General features: G+C 37.1%; 1 protein-coding gene across 1 annotated transcript; it reads right to left on the reverse strand.

Moving 5' to 3' along the window:
* Positions 1 to 8809: 8809 nt before the first annotated feature.
* LOC133523132 (uncharacterized) lies at positions 8810 to 9679 on the reverse strand. The gene has a single exon (XM_061858643.1). The coding sequence runs from the start codon at positions 9677 to 9679 to the stop codon at positions 8810 to 8812; it is 870 nt and encodes a 289-aa protein (XP_061714627.1).
* Positions 9680 to 16434: the final 6755 nt, after the last annotated feature.

Here is a 16434-nt window from a genome sequence, read left to right on the forward strand (position 1 = left end):
CAACTATGATACACATTTTGCCTGTATAGTGATACATAGTGAATAAATTAATACCTGATTTAAAAAATAAAACAAAAATAACAAATAGCATGTTATTTAATTCAGTAATCACTAAGCAGTCTTAAACAATGAACATCATACTTTTAGATTAGACAACAAAATGTATATTTATACTGTGTTTCGACTTGAAAGATTTTACTGCTAAAAATGTTTTTTGTGATTATTATTTTCCTATAGGTTTCACGTAAATGTTTGTAAAAAGGAAATAATCTCCATAATATAAGCTATTAGTTGACACCTCGATGAATACAATCGGTTAAGTGGTTTTCGAGATACACCGCCAAAAAGAATAGGTCCGGACGCCATCTTTGTGACGTCATTACTATCCCCTACCACCATTTTTCCGCTTTACTACCGCATGTACGGTGATCAGGAGAAACGCCCGAACACATTGATACCGGTTGTGGGTAAGGCCGAGCTGAGTCAATTAAATCTGGCCTCGGAGCGGCTTGGGGACTACTAATAGTAAAAGTTGTTCAATATGACCTATAAAGTCGCTGCGCAGAGTATGACTGGTGGTTAAAAGTTCACCCTGTATAAAATTTTTAAGTAAAAAGAAATATGTACCTACCTATGATTAAGACGAAAAAAGAGACTAAACGTCGAAGGAAGGTAACATTATTGTTTCTGGTTTTTATAATTGTCATTATAATTTCAGTAATTAAAACCGATACTCTATAAATTCCATTCAATACGTATCGTAACAGTCACCACAGTTTCGACCGGTAAAAGCCAGTTATCGTTACCCATGCGCAAATAAATGAGTGTAGCTTCATTGTTTATTACTCGATCTGTATGTTTTAAGGCTCATTATATTCCTTGATAATGAAGCAATATGTTTTATATTAAACAAAATTTGCGAAATGCTAATATTTACGGAGATTTTTACAAAATAAAAAAAAAAAAAATTATAAAAAAACTGTTTTTTGTGATTATTTTTTTTCCTATAGGTTTCACGTAAATGTTTGTAGAAAAGGAAATAATCTCCATAATATAAGCTATTATTTGACACCTCGATGATTAAAATCGGTTAAGTGGTTTTCGAGATACACCGCCAAAAAGAATAGGTCCGGCCGCCATCTTTGTGACGTCATTACTATCCCCTCCACCATTTTTCCGCTTTACTACCGCATGTACGGTGATCAGGAGAACTGTCCGAACACATTGATACCGGTTGTGGGTAAGGCCGAGCCGAGTCAATTAAATCGTGTTTCTAGAGGGCTTTTGAGATTTGGCGACCGTACTACTAGCAGTAAAATGATGGTTTAGTCTCAATTCGAATTGTACCTTTATACGGCCATGCAAACAACCAAAACTATTACTTAAACTAGATCACCAACACATTTGATTGCCGTGATGGTATCATGTTCGACAAGCGTGAAAATAACAATGTTACTCTCGTACTAGTAGCCAATTATACAACGGTATTTTGTAAAAACATGGCCAAGCGCAATAACGCTGGAGGGTTCTGTAATTTGATCTGGCAGTCACAAGTTTTACCGTAACGAATTGGAAAAAATCATGAATGCACATAATGTGCAAAAATAATGAATGCACATTAGAGCCAGTTAGAGCTGTTCATACATTTTCTTATTAGATGGGGCGTCTGTTCCGGATAATCCGCGTCAGCTAGCGGAGGCCCTTACTCTAGCAGTAAAATGATGGTTTAGTCTCAATTCGAATTGTACCTTTATACGGCCATGCAAACAACCAAAACTATTACTTAAACTAGATCACCAACACATTTGATTGCCGTGATGGTATCATGGTCGACAAGCGTGAAAATAACAATGTTACTCTCGTACTAGTAGCCAATTATACAACGGTATATTGTAAAAACATGGCCAAGCGCAATAACGCTGGAGGGTTCCGTAATTTGATCTGGCAGTCACAAGTTTTACCGTAACGAATTGGAAAAAATCATGAATGCACATAATGTGCAAAAATAATGAATGCACATTATGTTTCTATGGTGCACACCTAACCTAAATTAATGCAACGAAATGTAAAATGGACGCCTATTTGAATTAAATATATTTTTAGTTTATTTATTTGACCCGGGTGATCTGAGCTGCGTGAACAGAGTCAAGGACAGGTTTATATTAATGCCGTTTTGCGTTCTAAAAGCTCTAAGAGCTCAAGATCTGACAAATTTTCGGAAAACTTCTTGGAAAATATTCAAACTTATCACATTTGGAAACACCAGTCCAATCGCTCTTAACTAACCGAGTTACCAGAGCTGACCCAGAAGCACCCAGAAGCGTGCGATTTTTTTTATCAAGCACGTTCGAATGTTGCCCGAAGCGGTGAATTTTTCAATTTATCTTTTAATTTTTTTTTTGTAACATTTGCATACGTATTTACTTACTAAGAAATTTGCTCAAAATCCTGTCGATAAGATTTAGTGTAGGTACTAAAGTTACTGCCATTTAAACTTAGGTACAACGTGAATAAGCGGGAAACCAAACCATTGTAGGAGATAGATTTCTTCTATCGTCAGTCAGATTTATGTATTTTTTATTTCTCTTGTTTTATTTAGTTTACTTTTCCTTTTGTCTTAAGTAATATCGATTTATTCTATTAGTCACATATTTTATTTATTGAAAGATTCATATTTTATTTATAGTACATTATTGTTTTTAAGATTCCTTCTTCCTCGCGTTCATGATCGCGCTCGCGCACGCGCTCATGGGAGCCTGGGGTCCGCTTGACAACGAATCCCAAGATTTGGCATAAGCACTAGTTTTTACGAAAGCGATTGCCATCAGACCTTCCAACCCAGAGGGTAAACTAGGCCTGGTTTTTAAGATTGTATGTAATTATTTGAAAATATGATTCCGTCGAGTTTTTTCCGATGATAGTTTTGGACATTCATAAGTGCATTGTAATATGCCTAAATTGAAGAATAAAGACTTTCTTTTTGTGATTATTTTCTTTGTAAAACAGCAAGACTCCAAAAAAATGTTTGATACAAGCCAGGATACGAACCAACTATGCTTTAAAAGTCAAACCTTTGTCACTCAGCAACCATCGCTCTCCTAATTCGATTAGAGTAATTCACTTCTAAACTTCTTGAGTCCCAATTACTTCTGCTAATTAGTCTTAGTTAGAGAACTCCTGAACAGGTACCTAATTATTGCCTTAAGAAAGACGAGTTCATAATAAAGACTGTCAACATCACGTAAATAAACTAACATGACGACCGGAAAATTGCCAGCTTAAATTTAACTCAGATCAAAACCAGTCCAACTCAGCTTCAATTTAACATAGAGTAAAAAGTGAATTGGTGCATGGAGCATTATGTAGTTGGTTCCTTAACGTAAGTATCCACTTTTCTATACAATTAGTATAGTAAAGTGGCTACTTGGTTACCTAAGTTGGGGCACCGACCTTGCTGTGTTCGTCAGGAGGCTAAACCGTAGTAAGTATGAGCATTCCAGAAAAAGTGACGAATGTTTTAAATACTTTTGATAAAGCATACATGGCAGCAGGCATGATAACATAAAATTTGATAACTTTAAATTCAACGGTATTATCTCATCTGCACTGTTTAGGTTCTAAGATAGTTATTTAAGTTAACCCAGTTGTAAGTTTAAACTTTTAAGTGTAAAAAATTTAAACTAACTAAATATGGACCCAATGCATTTTGTTTTATTTATTTTATGCATAAACAGACTTCTATCTGCCGTACGGGTCACATCCCCAAAAAAGTAGACCTTTTTTGGAGTGCCCCTGTAAATAGCTGGAAGTGTTGTATAACGGTCAGTAAGCTCGCTGACCGTATGAATGGATTTACGCGCTTCGAAAGCGCTAGGATCAGAGGGTGTATACGTGTAGGTTATCATAGCTATAAATTTTTACTTGGTATCGTTTTCGATGTCAGTGTGTTGTGTTCCTTGATAAATGACCCTGAGACTGTTAAACGACCTAGTGTAATTGTCGCATAAAACATCGAACAAGTTACTAGTCTTTTCAATTTATTGGTCTGTATCATTACGTAAACCTTTGCGATCGGAATTCAGTAATGAGGACGATTTGGGGCTTTGGGGCTTCACTTCATCAAAGAATTTTTTTTTTTTGTTTTCGTGTAGATCAAACAGATTTTCTTATATTTTCGTGTATATTTGCTGAGATAATTATTAATTCAATCTTTTAGGTTTTAATTAACCTGTTATCGTGCAAGCGGTTCTAAATCAAATTGGGTAATTTTTCAATTCCGTTGTTGTTCCGATTTTAATTTGTTGTGGACAGAAAAACTGGAAACTGGAAACTGTGTACTTATACTGAAATAAATGATATTCTATTCTATTCTATTCTATTCTAAAAATGGTAATACCAACTTAAATTAAATTAAATGAATTGAAACACGATAACGTTTTTGGTATCTACTATTAATTCGATATGAATACCGTGAAAACGTGACTTATTTCTAATATAAATTATAATAAAATATTACTGGCCCAATTAGGACAATGCTTAAAATATGACACAGCGATACGATACCGATATGTCAGTGTCAAAAGTGACATTTAATCAACCAAAAACGTCACTTTTGGTACTGACAGATCGATATCGTGTCATGAATACCTACATTAAATGTTGAGCTCTCACAATCAGTTCACAAAATTAACTGAACTGATTGTGAGAGCTCTATAAAAATAACAAGCGTTTCAACTATACAACATCTCATTTAACTATTCTCATATTTGTAAATTGACAGAAAACAATTCCCATTTGGAAATAGCGCTGCGAACCCTAATTTGAATACACAGTATCCAACATGGAAGCCCATTCTGATTTAGGATTTTGATATAAAAAAAAAAAAAAAAATTATTTATTCAGTAGCACAAGTTATTTTACAAAAATCAGGTGGGTGCCTCTTTTTAAGTATAAAATTACCTGTGTCAAGAGACACCGCTCCTCCATTGTGATGTACAGGATCGTAATACTATGGTGTGTTTAACATAACTTTAATTACTAGAGTAAAGAACATTATTCACTAGGAGTAGACGCTATAACAACAATATTAATATGTACTAATTAATACGCCATTACATTAAAATTAAAAACTAGTATATTTCTAAAAGATAAATTGCTTCAAATATGATTCGGTTTTGGACAGAAGGTAAGGTATAGGGTACATAGCATACATATATATATATATATATATATATATATATATATATATATATATATATATATATATATATATATATATATATATATATATATATATATGTGTGTGTGTATGTGTGTAAGTATGCGTGTGTGTGTGTGTGTGTGTGTGTGTTTGTGTGTGTGTATATATATGTGTGTATGTGTGTGTGTGTGTGTATGTAAAGGTACGTGTCAGAGAGTGAGAGAAAGGGCAGCTATATTTTAAACTTGGGCAGATTACATTACTAACAAAACTACTAGAGGTAAAATTTAGGAGATTCAATTTACGAGGAAGTTTTCTATTTCAGTATAGGTTTTTGTTTTGATCCAGTCTAGAATTTTCTTTTTACATTCTCTGTAGGTCGTGGGATAAATGTTAATGACTTTATTAGTACTATTATATAATCTTGCTGATTGTGTAAGATATTGTCTTTTTGCAAAAGCGGTCTTTGTTGTTAGTAGAGGAATTACGTTGACTTTCTTTCTCCTCAAGTTTGTAGACTCAGGAGAAAAACAAGTGTCTTTATGTCTTCGTAGAATAACATTTAGGATATATAATTTTCTGACCGATAATAGGCCACATAACTCATATAAGTCACTGGTGGGAAATCTAAAGGGCTTGAAAAACATGACTTTTAGTAAAGCTCGCTGAGCTCTTTCCAATTGCAGGAATTGAGTTTTAGTGGCACCACCCCAGACAGAGATACAATAAGAGAGGACGGATTGTGCGAGGGAAGTATAAATTTGTTTTAGTAGTTTAGTTGTGGCAACGTGTCTTAAATGCTTAAATGGCCATATAAGTTTCCGAATTCTGGATATCATCAGTTCAGTTTGCATATGCCATGTCAGTCTCTGGTCAATCATTACTCCTAAATATTTAACACATTCAACTTTCTCGATGACTGGGCAGGCGCATTTTGATTGATTTTTGTCATTGCAGTTATGAATCCTGATCTTGAACGAAGGGTCAGGCTGTGTACCGGCAGTCATCGTGAAGCAAATGTAATTGGTTTTTTGCATATTTAAGGTTAACAGGTTTTCCTGCAGCCAGCGGGCAATTTTAGATAGGCCGTTCTCCGCCGAAGTACGTACTTCCTCCCAACTATCTCCATAGAATACAACAGCTGTATCGTCAGCATATGCAAAGATGGAGCCATTGTCAACGGGCATGTTGCATAGTTGGTTAATATACATAAGAAAGAGCGTGGGGCCTAGGACACTTCCTTGAGGAACTCCGTAGTCTACGTCAGACTCGTCACTTACGTATTTCCCCACTCTAACCCTTTGTTTGCGATTTCGAAGGTAATCGCTTAGCAACAAGAGTGGGATACCTCTAATACCATTGTCTTCTAGCGCATTTATAAGGGTGGGGATAGAGACCGTATCAAAGGCCTTTTTTAGGTCGAGAAACACAGTCAAACATTTTTTCTTCGTGTCTACTTTTTGTGTTATTAAAGTAGACAAAGAAGTGACTGCATCATCAGTGGATAGACCTTGTCTGAAGCCAAATTGATTAGACGATAGTATATTATATTTATTGAGGTAATTCATTAAACGGTTATTTATAAGCTTTTCTAAGATTTTTGACAAAACTGGAAGAACTGATATAGGTCTATAGTTTGAAATAAGGTTTCTGCTTCCACTCTTATATACAGGAGTGACAACTGCCTGTTTCAGGGAATCTGGAAATACTCCTTGTTCAAAACATAGATTCACAAGGTGAGCGATTAAGGGAACCATGATAGCGCTCGTTAGTTTAAGGAACTTAGTGGGTATATTATCCCAGCCAGGGGCACTTGTTGACTTGAGATTGGAGAGAATGATATAGACTTCATTTGGATTAGTGTCGTAGAGGACAAATGAGTTCACATTGGAGATATTAACATTATAGTTACAACTGTTGTTGGGACCATTGCTCGAGTAGCGACACCGCGACTGAATGGTTTCAGCAAGTGATTTGCCAACACTAGAGAAATAGTTATTAATATTGTTAACGGAAGAGATAGGGGAGTTTCCATTGCTGTCTAATAATACTGAGTTGTCGTTATTAGTTTGTTTCCTATGTGTTAGTTTATTTACTTCGTTCCATAGTTCTTTAGAATTTTGGCTCGCCTTCATAAGGTTATCTCTATCGTATTTCCTTTTTATTTTTTTAATTAGTGCATTACAAAAGTTTCTATAACGTTTGTATGTAATTTTGAGGGTAATATTTTCTGGGTCGTTACGAAGTTTTAGTTGCATTCTATTTCTGTTCCTAATGCAGCGCAGTATTCCGAGCGTTATCCACGGTTTTCTTATACGATTGTTTCTCGGGATTATCGTGGTAGTTGTACTAGCTGTAAGGCAGTTTTTCAATTTACATATAATGAGATCTGTCAGGCAATTCGGGTCCGTTTGATTATATAGGTCAGCTATGTTTTCTTTTAAAAGGCAACTAATTGCGTTTTCAAAGTCAATGCTAGTTTTTGTTTTTTGAGTAGGTAAATGGGTATTATAGTTGCTTAAATTTAGTAAAGTCATAGCATGGTCTGTGACTGTCGAGTCCAGGATTAAAATAGTTGTCTCAGAATGTATGGAGCTAGGTTTTATCATCACGTGGTCAAGGCACGATTTATCTCTTGTAGGTAGAGTATGTCCAGGTAGTATTCCGTGTATTGCTAGCATATTTAAGTAATTATCTCTGTTTAAACTGGTATATGACTGTTCACTAGGCCTATAAATGAGATTTATATTTATATCTCCGGTAATTATAATGCTTTTACATGTTTTTATGCGATCTAAATGTGAGTTTAGGGAAAGTATGAAGTTATCGGCGTTATTATTTGATGGTGAGCGATAAATGCCAAGTATCTTCTTGTCTTTAATCGTTATTTCTAAACATGAGGCGTGTGTCAGTTTGATTTCGGTAACTTTAACCTGGAGGGATTTATTCACGTAGGCAATAACCCCATCGTTTTGATTTAAGTGTTGAGTTGTGAAAAATGTTTGGTAGTTATTTAAATCGGGTATGGGCTTGTCGGGGTTCAATCTACATTCACTTAGTATAATAATATCTATGCAAAATTTAAATTGTGAGAGAGTTGCGAGCAGGTTATCATAATTACAATAAATACTCCTTATATTTTGGGAAATAATTGTGAGGTCACATTGATGAATATTAATGTATTGGCCAACCTCGTCGCATTTGCATTCGGCAGTTTGAAAAGGAGAAGTGTGGTCTACCTGGTCAATTATAGATAACGTACTATTCATTATTATTGTTTTTAAAGGATGTTTGGGTAGCAGGCAAGTATGTACATTTTGTAGTCGTTTTTTGGTAGCGAAAGTAGTGCCTTTTCGAAATATAAGACAAGATAATAATTTTAGAGATAGATGACATGTGTGTGTAGTTGTGCGTGTGAATGAATATTATAGGTGTGTGGGCGTGCAACATGTAAAGGGTAAGGTGATTCAGTGTAGTAATACGCTTATTTTTCAAGAAAGAAATTTTCACAGTAACTAGAATAATCAGGGAGAAAAACTTAGTCCATCTATACATAGCCAAAAACCATTTAGGGTAACACTTACGGACGTAGAGCCTTAGAATCGTTAGTCAGGATTCTTGAAATAGTCTCTGTATCTGCGACTCGTTTGTTATAAGAATTATAGACGATGTTTTGCTTTTTCGAACAAAGACTTTGCCCATACTTGTCCAGCAGAACTCGTAGCTTTTCGATCGAGCTAAGTCACGTGCCAGAAATCGAAGACGTGCTGCTTTTGCTGTCAGGTGTTCCGTAACGTAAATAGGGGTATCAAGTGAACTATGGCCTAGGTGTTTAGCACATAGTTTGTTAGTTTTGTTCACTGTGTTGTGCTCTTTGCACTTTGATAAAAAGTCAGTTTTTTGGATGGCTGAGACCATTTCCACTATGATGGGCGAATTCGGTTTATCACTTTGTCGGCTGCGAACTCTATATATGTCTGAGATGTCAGTAGGTGCTATTGTGTAGCCTATATTTTGGGACAGCTTAGTTACCATATTAATCAAGTCTCCCCGCGTCTCCTTTTCCAATTTAGGGACATTTTTAATTTCTAGGTTCTTCTTACGGGCTTCGCGCGACATATCTTCAATTTTCTCTTCGAGTAGATTTATGTACTCCTTGTCCGCCCGCCTGTCCTGCTCAAGGTTGTCAATTTTTTTCTTTAACTCTTCGTTTTGTGCTGTTAGAAAACTAATAGAGCTTTCAATCTTTGCATTTGACGTTTTTATTTCGAGCAAATTCGGGTTAATTTTTTTGAGCTCTTTTTCCTGTGTAACCTTGAGATCTGTCATCATCTGTCTCATTTCTTCCTTAAATTTATCCAGCTCTGTCCCAGGACTGTTTCTTAATCTTTTTTTCCCACGCTTTTGAGCGAAGTTTGGCGGTGTCTGCTTGGTTTGTTCATGATCCATGTCCGAGTGCGAACTTTCTTTATCCGACATATTTCGTGAGCACGTACTAGGAATGTATAAGAACAAGAGAGACCAACACTACGCCCGGGAGCGCGAGTAATGAATGGAGTGGGCGGGGCACGCACGGACAGCGCGTAGCGTACGTTCGGAGCGGGGCGTGTTGCGTGTGTGCCGCTTGCGCAGACACCGGTTTCTTGCTTTGCGTGTGTGCGTGTACCAGGGCAGCAGCTATTTAGCGGCCGCGAACACGTCGCATGTATCGGTACTCACTGGTTTATGCACTCCTAATTTTACTATAGATTTAATTACGAATTTAATTGATTTAATTTTAGAATAAAAAATTGTACGTGTAGTTGGGACGTGTACACCTTGTGGTGGTCCGAGGGGAAGAAGAAGATATGGTTTTCATTTTGAGACATCCTTGAGTGGTGTTATCAGGAAATCGATTTTATTTAAACAATTTGATTTGATATTGAACTGGTTTTCATACAACTTTGACGCTCGCTTAAATGATTGGCGTGCGCGCTTCATATCGCATGCACCAATCAGCAAAAGTAAGCGATCTTCAAGGTGTCTTCTTCTTCTTTGTCTGTTCTCTTTCCAGCTTTTTCCTTGTATGTCTGCGCCAGAGTGCTCTGTTCTGGCTTATCTGTGTATTCAGGTTCTCTTTCCGGATCTCTTTTCGTATGTCTGACCACCAGGTGTCCTTCTTTCCCTTCAGGATTGGTTGGCTATATTTAGGGCCTTTTTAACAGAATGGTCATCATCACGTCTAAGGATATGCTCGTACCAAAGTAATCAACGGTCTTTACTTTTTCAACAAGTGCTACCTTAAACGATCCTCTGATAAATAATCTTATGCTTTATAATAAAATAAATTAATTTTGGTAGATGAAACTCCCCTTTCAGATCAATCAGCGTTCTCGGTACAGCGGCGCGCTGACTCAAGGTTATATCAAAATATAAACAAAACCATAACAAATGGACAGAACGGAATCGGCCTCAGTATTACAACATGTTGTTAAAACAACATCATGATCAGAAGCTAGCGGTCGAGTAATTAAGTCCGGCGAGATCCATACATAATCTCGAGCAAAGTACTTGGCCTGTGCTCTGCTTTTCGGCAAAATGTGTTGTATAATAGCAATTATAATATTTAAATAAAGAATGCTTAAATCATTGTTACGTCAGACAAAATCTCCACTACATTTTTTTTATTCAACTTCCTTGTTGTAGAAAAAGTATTGCACAGTTAGTAGGGAAGAGAATGCTGCATTGAAATGATTGATAATCAGCATTCTCTTCCTTTTGAACACACCTTAAGAGATTAAGGGCCTTTGCAGATCCTTTTAACACCAGCGGTGGCAGCATGGTTCCATTTTATCACTTGTCACTATGTCCGTCACTTTCGCACTTACATACTTGTTAGAACGTGACAGGCATGGTGACAAATGATAAAGAGCCGACTATCTTAACCCTACTGGCTCAAGTAGCCACCACTTTTAATACTGACCATGCAACAACATTGTACAACTGAGTCACAAATTTTTTGTGGTATGCCGCCTCGGCTTTCTTATACAACTGTTACATAAAATACTTAGAAATTCATTATCTCATGCGTCACGCTTAAAGAGAAAAGTAATTCAGAATTCCAAAGTTATATTTGTGACCGCAGATGGGTTAAAGGCGCCCGTAAAAGTGCCTGACCACACTGAATGTGTCAGGTATGAATAACATATGAGTTTTAATATTGCAGTGGCCCGAAATTCTCTTTCCTTTTACTTGTCCGAGTTAATTTGTATTTTATGTATGTTTTTTATTTCTTTCCTATGTTTTAATTTAAATTAATCTCAAGTCGTTCTAAATAAGGCACGCTTTCCAGTTGCGTAAGTAGCCTTAGCATTAATCGTTTACTTCGGCGGTGGTTTATGAAGGCAGTACTTTCTTGAGACATTTTACTTAGTGCCAAGTTTGAGTAAAACATAATAAACCGAACATAAGAATATGTTATAATGTAACGTCTGCTATTACACTATAGTCTTTTTCAAAAATATTTGCACCATTTACATATATCTAAGAACGTTTCGTACGGGCACTAAGAATGGTGCTAGTTCAGTGGTATAACTCGCGAATTCGAGCCAATCGTGCAGTTTAACGCAACTAGTTGCAACCAATCACGCGCGTCATGCGAACTCATCAACCAATCGCGTTGTGGCGTTAGACTGCACGATTGGCTCGAATTCGTATGCGTAACACCGCTGTACTGGCCCCATTCTTATTGCCAGTAAGGCCCGTCCGTTATATTATTACCCCCTACTAATTACTAATTTTGTTACCCCCAAATGTTTATATGGAACTGTTAACATGAATGTTTTATCAGGTGACCAAAAAAGTTCGTGCGGTTTTTATGATAAAAATCAAAGTCTTGTAGATATATTTATAATACAATTTATTCATTTATAAAAGCACCCTCGCATTCTACAATTCTTTCCCAACGAGATTTAGTTTTATATATCCCGTCCTTGTAAAAGCTTATATTTTTGGAAGCAAAAAAGTTGGCAACCTCCTCTTCCACCTCAACTTGATTTCGAAATGTTTTATCTATCATATGATTGTTTAAAGCCAAAAAAAGGTGGTAATCCGTTGGAGACATATCAGGAGAATATGGAGGGTGAGGTAATAACTCCCATTTTAAATCATTTTTTTTTTTCAGAGTGAGCTTGGCAACGTGTGGCCTAGCGTTATCTTGTAAAAATATTACTTTATTCATATTGACTAGTCCAGGCTGCTTCTGAAGTAACGATTTGTGTACTCGATCAAGCTGCATCGAGTAGAGTTTAGCAGTAATAGTTTGACCCTCGGGAAGAAACTCATAGTGTATTATACCAGCAGCAGTCCACCATACACAAAGTATGATCTTCTGGCAATGAATTGGCGTCTTCGATGTATGTGGTACTGGTTGGTTTGGAGACAACCAATGGTGGGTTCGTTTTGTGTTATTGTACATAATCCATTTTTCATCAGCTGTAAGCAACCAGTCCAAAATCGGCTCGGTTTTATAGCGCGAAAGCATTGCTGAACAAACTGATACTCGATGAAACCTGTGTTCATCTGATAATTCATGAGGGACCCATTTACTTAACTTCCACGATTTACCTTACTGATGTAAGTGCAAACGAATTATTTCATCACTAACACCAAACCTTTGCGAAAGTTCCTGACAAGTCAATTTAGTGTTGTTTTCAATGGCAGCCCGTAATTCTTGATTATCAATAACAGAGGGTCTTCCCGAACGAGGTGAATCTTCAAGCGACTCGTCACCAGACAAAAACTTTTTAAACCACTTTTGTGCAGTGCGTTCTGATACTGCATCTTCACTGAATGCCGTACATATTTTACGAGATGCCTCTGCAGCCTTGGTGCCGAGTTTAAATTCGTAGAGCAAACAAGCCCGAATCACATTAGTATTAACTGACATTTTACACAAAAAGAATTAACGTATGAAAAGCGTGTTAACAAAATAGAGTGCATGAATAAACTGACGAGTCTCTGCATGTTATATCTGATACTAAATATTGGGCGTTAGAAATCGCGACAGGTTCAAATGTCTTTATAGTGCGCGACGACTAAAACCGCACGAACTTTTTTGGTCACCTGATAATAGGATTTTTAAATAACTTAGTAACTTCTTTCACAGCGAAAACAGATGACCACATTTAAATACCGACACCACATTTTCAATGGCTCTCAAACTTTAAACTGAAATTCTTCGAAACGCTCACAAATCACAGTTTGAGTAATGCCGTCGATCAATTTGCTGACCCATTTCCTCGCAGCCGTGTGTTCTTTTAGCTGCGCAAGCGCGGGTCAATCAAGTTCTCCGGCGCCAGTGTAATATGACCTCAAGATCATTATTTTTTTTGTGATGATGATAAGTGCGTTGCCGGCCTTTAAGATTCCCATCTTCAACGCTAGAGGCAAAGAAATATATTTTTCAATGTACTCACAGAAATTCATAAGACTGCAATACTCTCTTACGGTCTACTGTTTTACTTAAACAGTTGGTCAGAAGTTAACCCAAATAAGCCAAAATGTTACCGGAATGGTGGCCACTTTTAGACGAAAGAAGTGCCTGGCGTCCGTTGGCTCGTTGGGTGGACGACATTCGGAAGATTGCGGGTCACTTCTGGATGAGATTGGCTCAGGACAAGTGGCGTACTCGAAGAGAGGCCTATACTCAGCAGTGGGCGATAAAAGGCTGATATGATGATGATAAGAAGTTACTATTGTTACTATGGGCTGGTTGAAGACTTGGTTGAAGTAAAAATGTAAACATACACACTAGTTTTAGTCCCAAATTTCACCTACCTACCTTTTACTATAGGTAAAAAAATCAACTCGCCCCTTCTTTAGTCATTTTAATCTTAAAGCATTTTTAAACTGGAAGAACTGGCCTTAAAGAACAATTCAACTATGCTCAGCAAATCATTGAAATGTCATTTTTGTGATTCGAACCGTAGGCAAACCAGTGTGTTTGAACTTCGATTACACATAGTTTTTATGAATCTCAAGGTCACAGTCTTATTGGTTTAAACGTAGAGAGCCTGTAAACAATAGGAATACATCTCATGTCAGCAACTGCTTATAATGCATAAGCAATTAAGCATTGAACGCTGGAACTGGCCGAAACCTATGCCATGCGATATGATAGTAAAGGCAAGCAGCAAAAGCAGAAACACCTGCAGAAGTAGCTGAGTAGGTATACTACTTACTCCTCTGGCGCAGCGACCCAATGTGTGTCCTGGCCTCCAACACTACTGCTCGCCACTGATCCCGGTCCTGTGCAGTTTCTCGCCAGTCTTCAACCTGGAGCTCACGCTTCGTTGAGTAGGTATAGTTGAAGAAATATTATTTGAGCCGATGAATGTTACTTTTATAGCTATTCGCTAATGGCTATTTTTTATGTAATCTAAAGTAAATTATGCTCTTTAGAATTAAGTACCGTAATTAATTTAATTTAATTTTGTAGGTGTAATGTATTTATAATCTGTAAACATTTTTTGCCTTATTGCAATGGATTAATGGATTTTGGACCCGGGTACGTCCTTAAACTACGTCCAAAAGAGAGGTATGGGCATTGCGAATGTCATCTCGCTTTGCGTGGTAGGGCACAGCCAGTGGATGTCATTCCAGATCAGAGCCCAACTGGAGAAGTACCTCCACCTTACAGAAAACAGCAGCCAAATAACACTAGACCCTACTCATAGTGTTGTGTTCCTGCCGGTGAGTAAGGTTGCCAGAGCTCAACGAGGGGGGGGGGGGCGGGTTTAGGGTTGGCAACGCGCATGTAACTCCTCTGAAGTTGCAGGCATACATAGGCTACGGAGACTGCTTACCATCAGGCGGGCCGTATGCTTGTTTGCCACCGAGGTAGTATAAAAAAAAACATAGTTTTTATGAATCTCAAGGTCACAGTCTTATTGGTTTAAACGTAGAGAGCCTGTAAACAATAGGAATACATCTCATGTCAGCAACTGCTTATAATGCATAAGCATTGAACGCTGGAACTGGCCGAAACCTATGCCATGCGATATGATAGTAAAGGCAAGCAGCAAAAGCAGAAACACCTGCAGAAGTAGCTGAGTAGGTATACTACTTACTCCTCTGGCGCAGCGACCCAATGTGTGTCCTGGCCTCCAACACTACTGCTCGCCACTGATCCCGGTCCTGTGCAGTTTCTCGCCAGTCTTCAACCTGGAGCTCACGCTTCGTTGAGTAGGTATAGTTGAAGAAATATTATTTGAGCCGATGAATGTTACTTTTATGGCTATTCGCTAATGGCTATTTTTTATGTACTCTAAAGTAAATTATGCTCTTTAGAATTAAGTACCAAAATTTGTAATTAATTTAATTTAATTTTGTAGGTATTTATAATCTGTAAACATTTTTTGCCTTATTGCAATGGATTAAGGTGAACAAATGTATACATATTTATGAACTCGACTGTACTTATTCTTTTTCTTCTTGTGTCGATAGTTTCAGACTGTGCGGGACCTTCTGGTGGCGACATTTATCGGCCTGTCTTTCGCATCACAGAGCTGCTCTGAGCAGGCATATAGGTACGCTGGACAAGGTAGCATATAATGCTTCGTCGATTTGGGCCGTCCCATATGTACAGTCAGTAATACTATTCGCTTAGCACCTTAGCATACACGCATACAAATTTCTATGCGTGGGGGGGTCACTTTTGTCTGCAGTTGACTGTACATTGGGCCTCTGAGCCTAAGTACTAATAACAAATTAATAATAGGGATGATGATATATTATGTTGAATTTTATAACAACATCTAGTAAAATAGATAGCAAATGAGCAATTTATCGCAATAATGTGGTTATTAAAATAATATATGGAAATGATAAAAAAAATATAGGGCCTGAAAGTTTAGTTTCAAAATTAATTTTTTTTTTATATTTCACCGACAAATCGCAATTTTAATGTTTTTCATACTTCAAGATGGGCTCTTGGTAACCGTGACGTCATGTTTGCTTATCGTTTTGTTGGGAGCGTTTCGCGAGTGAAGTACGACTGTCGGACTTTGACTATCATTTCTGACTTTTGTATTGCTTAATGCAATGGGTCCCATATAGACATTTGATTCTAAAAACGAACCTGAATGATTGATACCATTAATAAAAAATTGCCATCTAGCCTATTGTCCCTGCAATCATTTAAATATGATATATACATATTATTGCAGGTTACTGCACTACGTTTCTAGGCTTTA

This window comes from Cydia pomonella, chromosome 11 (assembly GCF_033807575.1).
Source record: "Cydia pomonella isolate Wapato2018A chromosome 11, ilCydPomo1, whole genome shotgun sequence".
Taxonomy (NCBI): Eukaryota; Metazoa; Arthropoda; class Insecta; order Lepidoptera; family Tortricidae; genus Cydia; species Cydia pomonella.